Genomic DNA, 13,420 nt, shown 5'->3' with positions numbered 1-13,420 from the left:
CAGGCCCATCGCTGGCCATTTGGGGGGTTGACATGACCATATATGGTCCTATCACCCAATAACAATTTTTTAAATGCCTAAAAATTAATTAACTCCCACCCATTCATGAAACCCTTCCAGGGCTGTCAAGTAACCCTGGCTGAGAAACACGGGTCTGCTCCAAGGACCAGTGGTCTCCTCCTCCTCCTCCTCCTCCTCCTCCTCCTCCTCCTCTGCTCAGCCACTGACAGGCAAACCCTTAAGCCCTCTTGATGCAGGCCAATCAGCTGCTGAAGACCTTCCCTGAATCGAAAATAAAAGCAACAGGCTTTATGGTTAGAATATTATCCCAACCACCTCAAAAGCTGCCAGGAGAGGCGGTTTGGAAAAGGACACATCACACACACACACACACACACACACACACATACACACCCTCCGATGCCCACAGGCCCAGACAGACAGGCAAGGGAGCTCTCGCACCAGGGGCCCGGAGCCCTCTTCAGAGCAAACCCCTCGGAAATTCTGCCCAGTTTGCAGTGTGGAAAACCCAAGTCAGCCTCTCTCGGCACAAGCGTCTGGCGGGCATGATGCGATTTAGCAAGGAGGGTCACAACACGGGAGAGAAAGATCGAGCGCACAGAGGCACAGGGACCTAAAGGGTCTAAAGCAACAGGGGGAGGGTGAAATGAGCTAGCCCCACAGCACGTGGTTCCGAGGCCATTAAAGGAAGAGCCGGCTTCTCTGCAAGAGACTCGAAGAGTGGCCAGCAGTCAACAACCCAACTGGCCAGGTCCACAGAGCTGACGTCCTGCTCACTCTGGGAAGCACACGGCTGCCAACTCCGGTTTGGAGAATCCCTAGAGATTGAGGGGGGGGGGGGGTGTCAGGGAGATCTGGGGAGCAGAGGGGCTTCAGTGGATCACAGCATCATAGACCCCACCCTCCACGGCAGCATATGTTCTCTGCAGGAAATGATTCACTGGAGAGCAGCTGTAATCCCAGGAGATTTCCAGGCAGCTCTAAGCATGGAAAGGAAACGCCTGCCGCCCAAGCCCCCCATCCCCCTCTCCTCTCATACCCCAACACGGTCAAGCAGGGAACAACCTCCTCGCTCCCTGGCTCCCCCCCACACCTTCAGCCTGCCCCCCACACCTCCTCCAGAGGGGAGGAATCTGAATCCACCCCACCCTCCCTGAGCCAGCAAGACAGGCTGCCCCAAGCAAGGCCCACTCCTAGGGGGCGGGGGCCCTCGGGCACCCCTCCGCTTGCCCCCCACCCACTGCCATGCCTGTGCCTGTCACATGCCTCCACCCCCCCATCCCTGATCTCCCCCACCGGCCCCATGTTGGGACCACTGGCAGCAGGAGCAAAAGGGGGCATAGGAGAGACCCTTGCCCCTCCCCCCTGTGGCGCCTGCCCCAGTCATTACCCTGAAACACTGCTGCGGGGGGGGGGGGGAGTGTCCAACCATTAGGCTAACTGTCCTGCGTGCTGCAGGAGACACAGAGAGGGCCGCCCCAAGCAGGCTCCTCCCCGCCACTGCAAATCAACCCGCTCACGCAAGGTCTGGTCTACCGACACCACATGTCACAACAGATCTGCCCGCAGAGGAGGAGACACGGGGCTCTTGCAGCCTTGGTGGGGAAGCAAGCTGTCAGCTCTCAGGACATACGACTTAGAATCATAGAATAACAGAGTTGGAAGGGACCTCATGGGTCATCTAGTCCAACCCCTTGCACTATGCAGGACACTCACATCCCAATTGCTCATCCACTGTCACCTGCCACCCCTTGAACCTTCACAGAATCAGCCTCTCCGTCAGAAGGCTCTCCAGCCTTTGCTTAAAAATCTCCAAAGATGGAGACCCCACCACCACCACCACTTCTCTGCGTTTCTATTCGATTCAAGGAAACAAATCTCCTTCCAATGGGAACCATCACACAATTTAACTCCTAAAATGTGTCCCAAGGATAACATCAGACAAGATTTCCCTGGATTTTCTCTCTCTCTTTTTTGAAGATAATTTTGATGCAGAGTCTATTTGTCAGGAAAGGAATTCAGTTCCAGCTGCAGAGTTGGTGTTTATCTGTTCAAGGATTTGAGAATAAACCCACAACAGGGAACTTTTTGTAAAGGGGGCAATTTATGCAAAGTCAGAAGGCATCTCCACGACAACCCCAGAAACAGCCTTGTAGTTTGCTCACAAGGAGCCTGGCCAAAGGGGAGACTGTACAGTCTCGGATCTAGGCTTGGGGAGACCTTAGCCCAATCCCCACTCTGGCACAAAACCCACAAGGTCCCTCTCAGTTACCCTGGCCTAGCCTACCTTGCAGGGTTGTTATGAAAATTAAATGGAGGAAACACTAACCAGAGGTTCTAGGAGGAAAGTGGGATAAAAGTTTACAGGCCAGGTTCCTGTGGCAGAGGATTCAAACAGAGGTCTGTCTCCCAGAGGCAAGCCTGGCGGACTCTCTGCCGTGACCCGCCTCCAATCACGGTCCCAGTTCACGCACCATTTCATTTCGCCACACCTCATCAATGGGTGGCAAGAGAACGGCGCTCAAGGTGCAACAACCTATTCTGTAAGCCCAGAAGGCCCAACCTGGCTCCAGGCCCTCAGGCCACGCCAATGCTCAAAGCCCCCCCCCCCCCCCCGCGTCATCTGCTGACCCACCCAGGCCGTCCTGCCAATCAGAATAGATTCGGACCAGCAACCTCCCCCGGCAGAGGGAAGTCCACCCCCAGCATTTGCAAGTTGCTTCTGCTGTGCTGATCCGTTTCCTCTGGAGCTTTAACAGACTTAATGAGTTCTATCAGATTTCCCATGAACTGGGGTAAGCTCTGCAAGACCTGAGCAGCAGCCTCCAGCAGTTCCTTCCCAGGGCTTGGCTCCTCCCTCTGCCATTCAAGATTAGCCACAAGCCTCGCAATAAACGCTGAGCAGCATTGGGCTTGACTAATACACGGGTCAGGGGTGCTCCGCTTGAAGGTCCCCTTGGGCTTCCCCAGCACAGCTGAAGTGCAGGCTGGCCGCTTTGCTGCTGGTGAGCTCATCCCCGCTGCTACTACCCTTGCGGGAAACAGATGAAGGGCCCAGAATGGTCCTCTCTGCCCCCAGCATTGCAGATGGCTGATCAGCATTGGCTGGCCTGTCAGCAAAGACCTTCTCCTCAACACGATGCACAACACAGAAACCATCCCACGCTCCCCCCGGGGAACTGATTTTAGCCATCGGGTTTTGTTTTACCACCTGACCTCCAAAGAGCTCTGCTGGAGTATGCCAGTCAACCCCTTCTGCCGCTGTCATGGTTGGAGTAGAGCAGGATCAGGTCCCCGTCTGCCCTGGAAGCCGGCTGGGTGTCCTTGGGTCACTTAGCCTCATCCCCCTCACAGCAGAAGAGCTTTGGAGAGAAGCTAAAAGCAGCTTTGGAGAGAAGCGGTTGGGCATCATCTAACTACGCCCCCCTCCCAAAAAACACCCACCATATATTCAATGAGAGCTAACCGACGCCAACCACAAGGCTGTGGGGTTCGGTCAGGATTCTATCTGACCAGTATTAACCCTCTCCTTCAAGACTGTGGCATCCAGATAAGGCCCCCACTCCTGGCTTGCCCACAAGAGTGCGTGCGAATCCCACCAACATTATGGTGCAGGAAGCCAGAAAACCCAAGGACACAACTGACCGGGGGCTACCTCATTAGACTCCTTTACCCAACCATTTTTATTCTGAAAGCATCTCTGGCTTGTCACCCCCTTTCCTCCCATGCTGAGCACCAGACCAGGCCCAGCTATAAGGAGGCCTGAGAGAATCCAATAAAATCAGAGTCCAGGAGCACCTCGAAGACCAACAAAGATTTATTCAAGGAGTGAGCTTTCGAGTGCAAGCACTCTGCCTCAGACTAGGAACTTCCATCATGACAGGAGGAATATATAAGCAAAAATTAGCTCTGTTAAATTAGCAAACTGTGTCACACATCCAAATACAGCCATAGGATAATTCTTTGCCAAAACAGCCCACCAGTCCCCTCGAATTCAGTTGTCGTTCACAAAAACATATAGGAGAAATAAAGCTGTCTATGTCAGTGATCAATGGCTCCCACCCCACCATTTGCTGCTGGCCCCATCTGTCTCGATGCCAGTGTGAATTGGAACGCAGCCCCCCAAGGACCCTAGCCCCCCCACCAAACCGGAATTCTCTTGTCTACTGACTGCTGGGGGGGGGGGCTCTCCACTTCCTATTTATTGTTCACAGCAGGATCCTTCCAAGTTAAGCTCCCGGTCACCTTAAGTGCCCCGACACCTGCATGGCCCAGGCTAACCCGACCCCGCCCCATCTCACCTGCTAAGCAGCCCTGGCCTGGGAGGGCAGCAAGAAGTGCAGGATTGTGCTATGGAAGGAGGAAACTGGACATCACGGCCATTGGGCTCTCTTGCCTCCGAAGCCATGCAGGGTTGCCATAGGTCAGCGGTGACCTACCCACACAGAGAGAGATTAAATCTGACCCCACAGACAGGCACTGCCAAGCTGGATGTTCAGTGACTGGACAAGCAAAGATACCCAAGGACCAGTGGCTGCAATGCAAACAAAATTTCCACAGTCCTTTCTCTCTCACTCCTAGCCAAAACTAAGCCCAAGTATGTGAAATGGAACAATAAATGTAATTCCTCCCATGTTTTGGCCATTCTTTCCACCTCTCACTGCCTCTTGTGTGTTGCAGTTGGAACCGTAAGCTCCTTGGAGCAGAGACAAAGCACTAGAAGAAGACCTGGTTCTTAGATGCCGCTTTTCTCTAGCCGAAAGAGTCTCCAAGTGGCTTACATTCCCCTTCCCTTTCCTCTCCCCACAACAGACCCCCTGTGAGGGAGGGGAGGCTGAGAGAGCCCTGAGATTACTGAAGAAGATGATTTGGTTCTTAGATGCCGCTTTTCTCTACCTGAAGGAGTCTCAAAGTGGCTTATAATCGCCTTCCCTTTCCTCTCCCCACAACAGATACCCTGTGAGGGAGGAGAGGGACAGACCAGAATGAATGGGATGAAATTACTTCAAAAGAAATTCCGTCTAAACATCAGGAAGAAGTTCCTGACAGAGCGGTTTCTTAGTGGAACAGGCTTCCTCGGGAGGTGGTGGGTTCTCCATCTATGGAGATTCTTAAACACAGGCTAGATAGCCATCTGACGAAGAGGCTGATTCTGTGAAGGTTCAAGGGGGTGGCAGGTGACAGTAGATGAGCAATAGGGATGAGAGTGTCCTGCATAGTGAAGGGGGCTGGACTAGATGACCCAGGAGGTACCTTCCAACTCTATGATTCTATGATTCTAAGTTTTACTTAGTTTTACTTAGATTCTAAGTAAGCCTGTGTGTTCACACACTCTTCTTCAGAGACCGTGAAACAGGGAGGGGGTGTTAGTTGCCAGGCAGGGCCGATTAGAGTCAAGATGCATAAGTAGCTGGGCAATTCATCTTTTAAGAAGTCTGTTGCATTTCTCATCCTTAACATGCCCGCGGCGCTGCGGGCGCCGCGGACTAAATAATTCGTTAAGCCCTCAGGCGGAGGGCTTTGTCCGTGATGAGGAAGGGGCCGGATTGGCCCCTTCCTCCTGACAGACCATCGGCCGGGCCAATTCCTAGGCTGCTGAAGGAAGCAACTGTGAGCCGCGCAGAGCGCGGCTCGCAGTTGCTTCCTTGAGGGCGGCCTGATGCGTCGGGAGGCGCGAAGCGCCTCCGACGCATCAGGCCGCTGGCAAGGGAGCTCCCAGCAGCCGCGCTCTGCGCGGCTGCCGGGGGGCTCCCTGCCCAGCGGGCTGACACGGCAAGAGGCGCTTTGCGCCTCTCGCCGCTTCAGCTTGCCCGCACAGGGAACCCCCCGCAGCCGCGCGGAGCCCCGCCGAGGGGGAGCCTGGAGCCATGACGTCATCGCCGCGGCCACTGTAGCTCTCCCGAGAGGAGCAGCAGCCAGCCCAGCAGCTTCAGCGTCGACGGGGGGAGGGGAGCTGGCCCGAGCAAGGCCGCCTGGGATCCCGCAGCCGCACTCCAGCTGCAGCCGAGCTGGCCGCCGCCCCTGAATTCCTCAGCAAAAGCAAGGAGGAGGAGGAAGAGGAGGCGGCGCCGGGGGGGGAAAGAGCTGCAGGTCGGCTTCTGGCTGCCGGTGCTGGTGGGGCAGGTGGTGAACGACGCCCTGGTGGTCACCTTGAGCTGCGGGGAGCGGCGCTTCACCGGGATCCTCCTGGATTGCACTAAAAAGTTGGAACACTTCTCGCTTATTCTCCCCTCCCCCGTGTGCGTCCGTGCGTGTCTGTGCCCCCCCCCTTTGCAAACCAACCAACAACAAAGGCTTCCCGAGAGGGGCTACCCCGAGAAGTTTGCTCTCCTCACTTGGGACCTGCGAGGTGTCCAGCCGGGCAGGAGCCGACCTCAGCCCATTAAAGCGCTGAACTTTCAGTGCCGCTTTGCGGTGGGGGAGGGGTGGGACGTGCGGTGGCCACGCCGCGGGGGGGGGGGAGGAGGACGCTGTCAAATTATCTCCTCCTCCCCCAGCGGACGCTGTGGTTTCATTTTCTGTTTTCTATCCAACGTCCCAAAAAAGAAAAAAATATCCTGTTCAAGGGGAGACAGAAAAAAAGTCCGGTTTGCCAGTTTGTGCAACACGCACTGATGGAGTGTTAGTGACTTCTTTTTTTAAGGCCATACTTCTTATGGGCCGAGGCTCTTTAAAAAGGTGTGTCCTGCGGGGGGCGGGGTCCGAAGACGGGCCCGCCCTGCTCTGAGGTCTCTTGGCCGCTGCAGGCAGAAGAAGACGGCTCTTCTCCGAATGTTGCGCGTTTGCTGAAGTTTGTTCCTAGCCTCTCGCCACTTCAGCCTGCCCGCAAAGGGAACCCCCCTTAGCCAAGCAGAGCGCGGCTGCCGGGGGCTCCCTGCCCGTCGGGCTGATGCTCCGAGAGTCGCAAAGCGCCTCTCGCTGCGTCAGCCCCCTGACACACGGAGCCCCAGCAGCCGCGCTCCGTGCGAATGCCGGGGGCTCCGTGGTCTAGCGCCCGCTGCATTTGGCTGCAGCGGGCTTGATTTCTCGTTCTATATATAACAGACTTTGCTATAAGATGCTGTGCACCACTTTATTCATGTGAGAAATTAATGTGATAATCCAATAGTTGCTGTAGATACTGATGTCTCCTTTTTCAGAACTGGAACATAAATTGATTGTTTCCCAACTGTGGGCCATTGTTCTGTTTTTCATATTTGGTTCCATAGCAAAATGTATTCTACATTCTTCCTCGGGAGGTGGTGGGCTCTCCATCTTTGGAGATTTTTAAACAGAGGGTGGATAACCATCTGACGGAGAGGCTGATTTTGTGAAGGTTCAAGGGAGTGGCAGGTGACAGCTCATGAGCGAGAGGGTTGTGAGTGTCCTGCATAGTGCAGAGGGTTGGACTAGACTAGCGATCCCCAACCTGTGGGCCGCGGACCACATGTGGTCTTTCGACTAATTGGAGGTGGGCCCCGAAGGACGCCTTCTCTCCCCCCCGGCCCTTTACTTCATCCCCCCCAGCCCTTTACAACACACTTCATTGTTGTGGCGTGTCTGTACCTTATTTTGAAGGGATGTTTAAACATTACCATGGTGATCAGAGAGCGTTAGGGCAGTGGTTGAGAGTAGAGGAGTAAACTACCCCCCCCCCACCGGGCCTCAGTAAAAGGCGTTGAGTGGTCCCCGGTGATAAAAAGGTTGGGGGCCACTGGACCAGATGCCCCAGGAGGTACCTTCCAACTCTATGATTCTATGATTTTATGTGGCTGGAGGTACATTCAGCTTTAATACCTAAGTGTTCCAGAAAAGGCCCCTGGCTCAAGGGAGACCTTGTGGTTCATGCTAAAGTAAGCGGCATACAAAACTCCTGACTCCGCATCCTCTCACAAATGCATCTGCAACTAACCAACTGGTTTTAGGGGCATCTGATATTTGGTAGCTTTAGACCGAGGCAGTTCTGCCTGGGATGGCCGTGTTCATGATCTCTCTCCAACATTTCTCCCCCAGTGAGGATCCATGCCAACATTCTCCTGTCTCCCATTGTATCCTAAAACCAACCATGAAATAGGTTACACTGAGATAAAGTGGCCATGAACTTTCTAGCAGGGTAGGAATTCAGATCTGTGTCTCCTGAAGCCGAGTCTAACACTGTGTCTCATCTGATTTAATCCAACGGTGGCAAACAGTTTCCTAGGAGAAGCATCTTTCCTCACCTAACAGGAGGACAGAAAGCCTTCGCAAGGTGGGGCCTTCTTGGAAAAGGAATCCTTCCTCTTGTTCATTGGGGGAAGCCTCTTCCGAGACAACCCCTCAGAGGAGGCAAGCCTCCTTCACCTCTTCCAAACCGCCCCTTCTCCAAAAGGTCATTCTTATTATTATTTACTATTATTATTTATTCACCCCTCTTGGTGAATGGGCTGGAGCAGTTCACAACAGTAGGATAATAAAAAATCAACAAGACAACTAAAACAACATAAAATGACTAAACAGTATCGATCAGCATCTAACAAAGCTCTCCCCCAGCCCTCTTCCATCTGGCCTGCAGGGTTGGCCACCTGCGCCAGCTGTGGAAGGAGAGGGGGAAACTGCCTTGGGCTCCACCACAGGCCAGCCAGCAGAGAGTCATCTAAAGCAGGGGTCCCCAACCTTTTTATCACTGGGGACCACTCAACGCTTGACAATTTTACTGAGGCCCGGTGTGTGGGGGGGGGGGTAGTTTACTCCTCTACTCTCAACCACTGCCCTAACGCTCTCTGGTCGCTATGGTAATGTTTAAACATCCCTTCAAAATAAGAGCCAGACACGCCACAACAATGAACATAAGGAACATTTTATTCTCATGGAAATCTTAACTCACGACAGTGACAAATCAATGGGAACCCTGAGCTTGTTTCTCTGCAACGAGAGAGTCCCATCTGGGAGGGATGGGAGACAAGGACACCCAAAGTGTGTTGTAAAGGGCTGGGGGGGATGAAATAAAGGGCCGGGGGGGGGGAGAAGGCGTCCTTCGGGGCTCACCTCCAATTAGTCGAAGGACCACGTGTGGTCCATGGCCCACAGGTTGGGGATCACTAATCTAAAGCAGTGGTCTCCAACCCCCGGACCGGGGACCGGGACCAGTCCGTAGATCAGTCGGTACTGGGCCACGGCTCCTCCTCCCCGGCTGCTGCCTCGGGGGCTGCCCTGCCACTCTGCCGCCGGCTCACCATTGGTGCTCTCCAGCGCCCACCATGGCAGGGGCTCCCCCTCGGCGTGGCCCTGCACAGCTGCTTCTGGCACCCCCCCCCCCAGTGGGCGGCGGGAAGTCAGGGGCGGGAAGCCAGCGGAGGGGGAGGGGCTCCGTCCAATTGTCACATCCTGACGGGTCCGGTGAGAAAAGGCCAGGGGCCCCCGAAGGGCACTGCGGGCCGCAACAGCTGGTGCCAGGCGGGCCGGGGGCAAAGGGGCCCTGGTGGGGGTGGGGCCCTGGAGGAAGGGGGCGCTGCCCAGGGGCCGCCGGCCAGAGACGGTCCCGGGAGGCTCCGGGCCTCAGGGATTGGCGCCAGGACCGTGAAGCGGGGCAGAATTCGGGCAGCCCCCGGGTCGTTCTCGGAGGGCGGGACGCGTAGATGTCCTCCAAGGGGCCCTGCGAGGACCCGAGCGGTGAGCAGCCGCGATCTCTGGGCCGGGGCAGCCCCCCCCCGCCCCCCCCCCCCCCGTGTAGGGCTGCTTCCTCTCCCGCACGAGCCCCCGGGCCCTTCCCAGGAGGGCGGGGGGGGGCGGGGGGGCTGCCAGAGCGAAGCCAGACGAGCGGCGGCATCTGCGTCACCGGGGCCAGGCGGTGCCCGGGGCTGGGAGGGTGTCCGGCCCGCGCGGAGCCCTCTGGCCGCGCCCAGCGCCCACGCCCTGCCCAGGGGCACGGAGGCGCCGCCGCCCGGCCCGGGCACTCTGCACATGCTCCGCGGCACGGCGTCCCACCCCCCCCGGCCCTGCCCTGCCCTGCCCTGCCCTGCCCTGCCCGGCTGACCTCCTTCTTGGCGTCCCAGAGCAGCTTCTCCTTGGCGGCGCTGCCCGAGCCGCTCATGGCGCCCCGACGCCCGCCCGGACGAGCCCGCAGGAGCCGGAGAGCCCGGAGAGAGGGAGGGAGGGAGGGAGGGAGGGAGCAGAGGAGCCGCCCGCGCCCCGCCCCCCGTGACGTCACCGCGGAGGCGCCGCCCTTCGCTCACAATCCCGGCGGGGCGGGGCGGGGCCTTCCGGGGCGGGGTTGCCAACCTCCCGAGACCCCTCCCGGGGGGGGGGGCTGCCGCAGCCGCGGGGCAAGGCTTGGCCGGGATCAGCCAGGCCTGTCCCTGCAGCCCCCCAGCCCGGCCAGAACCCGCCCCACCGGGAAAGGGAGGGGCTGAGCCCCTAAGATTATTCAGGGATACCCTTGAAAGCTCAAACCCCTGTCGGGGGCCTCGCGAGGAGGAAGACCTGAACAACTGCAGAGAAGCGCCTTGGACGACCGAGTCGCTCTTTGTTTCAAGCAGGCATTAAGGAGTTGGCCTGGCTCAGCATTAAAGGACTTTAAGAGGCACACGAGATACGCAATATGTCAAGGAGAGGCATGCGTGAACAAGATAAACACTTCAAAAGATCAATGTTTTTGCAGCAAAATAGCTTGAGAAAACACGTTGAATAGAATTTGTTAAAAAGTCTAGCTTAAAATAATGGAGGAAATGTGCCCGGAGAAGGTATCTTGTGTTAGTTGTGTCACTTTATCTGCATCTGCAATCACCAGGTGTGTGAGAAGAACAGCCTATATCAAGGCAGAAAGTGATGATTTTTTTTGTTTGGCATCAGATGAGAGCAATGACATTACACACACTGCTTAACTACTAATTTTTATCAGGGAGATAGATTCCAACTTCAGAATTACAGAAGGCTTGTGTGCACTGCAGATTTTGAAAGGCAGCACAACTGCCCCAAACATATTCTTGAAGGTATGTAAATCAGTAGAAAATCTTGGTCTGATTTGGGATACGTTGCAAAGCATCACAACTGCTTGTGCAAGAAATATGGTGGGAAGTAAAACTGGTATAGTTGCAAAAATCAATGAAGAGATATTGAAATTGAATGGTAAGTTTCCCATGCAATTTCACTGCATCATCCATCAGTAAGCCTTGTGTAGTAAGATTCTTCAGTGGGAAAGTGTGATGCGTATTGTTGTATCCAGCATTAATGACATCAGGCATCATGGCCTTGCTCACCTTCAGTTTCAACATTTTCTCTCAGAGATAGATACAGAATATGGGGATATATTGTACCATACAGAAATCAGGTGGCTTAGCAGAGGCAAAGTCCTCATAATTTTTTCAATCCATCATGAAATTTATGTCTTTCTTAAGGAGAAAGGAAAAGGTCAAGAAGCACTATTTGACCCTGAATGGGTTTTTGATCTGGCTTTATAAGTTATCACAGATCATCTGAACACATTGAATCTAAGATTGCAGGGGAAAGAAAAGCTTGCATGTGACATGTATACTGAATTTAAAGCTTTTGAAGCAAAACTAAACCTTTTTTGTAACTTTTCAAACTTCTCATACTACAATAGACAATTCAGTGTTGAATGGCATCAACGGACTGAACCTATTGAAGGTGGACTTTCAGAACAGATTCACTAATTGCCATAAGGAAATAAGAATGTTTCAGAATCCATTTGAAATAGCACCAGAGTAACTTTTTTCAAATGGAACTAATTGATTTGCAAGCCAGTGATCATCTCAGAGATATTTACAAAGAAAATAGTCTGTTAGATTTATATTCTAGTCTACCTGATATATTTATCAACCTAAAGAAATTTGCTGCAGGCATATTCACAATCTTTGGCACCACATATCTGTGAACAAACCTTGTCCAACAAAGCCGTAAATCGAAGTGTAGGTCAAGGCTTACAGATGAACATTTACATTGCATTTTAAGAGTCTGTCACAAACCTCGGCTTGGACATCAATGCCTTGGCGAACAGAAAACAGACACAAAAATCACACTGACTAGGTATATAGGTTAATAATTTCGTTACATTTTAGTTTAAGATGTGGCCCTCTTTAGGCAATGGGCACACTAATGTGGCCCCCATGTGCCAAAACGTTGAGGACCATTGCCATAAAGGGGAAAAATACCTTCCTCTTCTGGACACTTAAACTGGGGGTAAAATTGAGAGACATGACTCTGGCAGAAATGCATCTGGAAGTAGAAGTGCTCACTACAAATGTGTAGCTGAGCATGGCCAATGATCAGCCAATAATATACTGTACTATCCAGCGTTTTTAGGTAATGTTTTTAGAATCAATTCTTCATTTTTAATGAAACTGAGAAACTCTGTCTGATTTTAATTATCTCATAATGCCAATAAAGGCTTCTGTACAGTGGGCCAGGGAAGCCCACTGTAACAAGAAAAGATTTTTCAGTTATGTGAGGAGCAAACGTAAAGTAAAGGAGGCAATAGGCCCACTGTTGGGTGCAGATGGACAAACCCTAACGGAGGATGCAGAGAAAGCAGAAAGGCTCAGCGCCTATTTTACATCTGTTTTTCCCACAGGTCAAAGGCTTTAGGCACATCTAGAGATGGCTGTAGCCAAAGGATAGTGTCTGGGTGGCAGGTTGACATGGACAGAGAGGTTGTTGAGAGGCATTTAGCTGCACTGGATGAGTTCAAATCCCCTGGTCCAGATGAAATGCACCCGAGAGTGCTCAAAGAACGTTCCAGAGAACTTGCACAGCTCTTGTCCATCATCTTCGGGACCTCTTTAAGGACTGGAGATGTCCCGGAGGACTGGAAGAGAGCAAACGTTATTCCGATCTTCAAAAAAGGGAGGAAGGATGACCCGGGAAACTACAGACCAGTGAGTCTGACCTCTGTTGTGGGTAAGATAATGGAGCAGATATGAAAGGGAGCAATCTGCAAACATCTGGAGGACAATTTGGTGATCCTTGGAAGTCAGCATGGATTTGTCTCCAACAGGTCCTGTCAAACCAACCTGGTTTCCTTTTTTGACCAAGTGACAGCTTTGCTGGATCGTGGAAATTCGGTTGATGTCGTTTACTTGGATTTTAATAAAGCATTTGATAAGGTTCCCCATGATGTTCTGATGGATAAATTGAAGGACTGCAATCTGGATTTTCAGATAGTTAGGTGGATAGGAAATTGGTTAGAGAACCGCACTCAAAGAGTTGTTGTCAATGGTATTTCATCAGACTGGAGGGAGGTGAGTAGCGGGGTACCTCAGGGCTGGGTGCTCGGCCCGGTACTTTTTAACATATTTATTAATGATCTAGATGAGGGGGTGGAAGGACTACTCATCAAGTTTGCAGATGACACCAAATTGGGAGGACTGGCAAATACTCCGGAAGATAGAGACAGAGTTCAACGAGATCTGAAAACAATGGAAAAATG

At 53.4% G+C, this 13,420-nt stretch overlaps 1 protein-coding gene across 8 annotated transcripts in view; it reads right to left on the bottom strand.

The window, feature by feature from the left end:
- The window catches only part of SGSM2 (small G protein signaling modulator 2), a 97,436-nt gene extending 87,269 nt beyond the window's left edge, over positions 1–10,167 (bottom strand). For 7 of the 8 annotated variants that reach the window (XR_013226896.1, XM_077312635.1, XM_077312640.1 and 4 more), the window contains exon 1: positions 10,013–10,167. Coding sequence is in view for 6 of the 8 variants with exons in the window: in XM_077312635.1 (XP_077168750.1) it covers positions 10,013–10,069 (57 nt within the window). In the remaining 2 variants the exon portion in view is untranslated. The remainder of the gene's footprint in view (positions 1–10,012) is intronic. The other variant, XM_077312638.1, reaches the window with a different exon arrangement.
- Positions 10,168–13,420: the final 3,253 nt, after the last annotated feature.

Source organism: Paroedura picta, chromosome 15, assembly GCF_049243985.1.
Source record: "Paroedura picta isolate Pp20150507F chromosome 15, Ppicta_v3.0, whole genome shotgun sequence".
Lineage (NCBI taxonomy): Eukaryota > Metazoa > Chordata > Lepidosauria > Squamata > Gekkonidae > Paroedura > Paroedura picta.
This window is presented reverse-complemented; position numbering and strand designations above follow the sequence as displayed.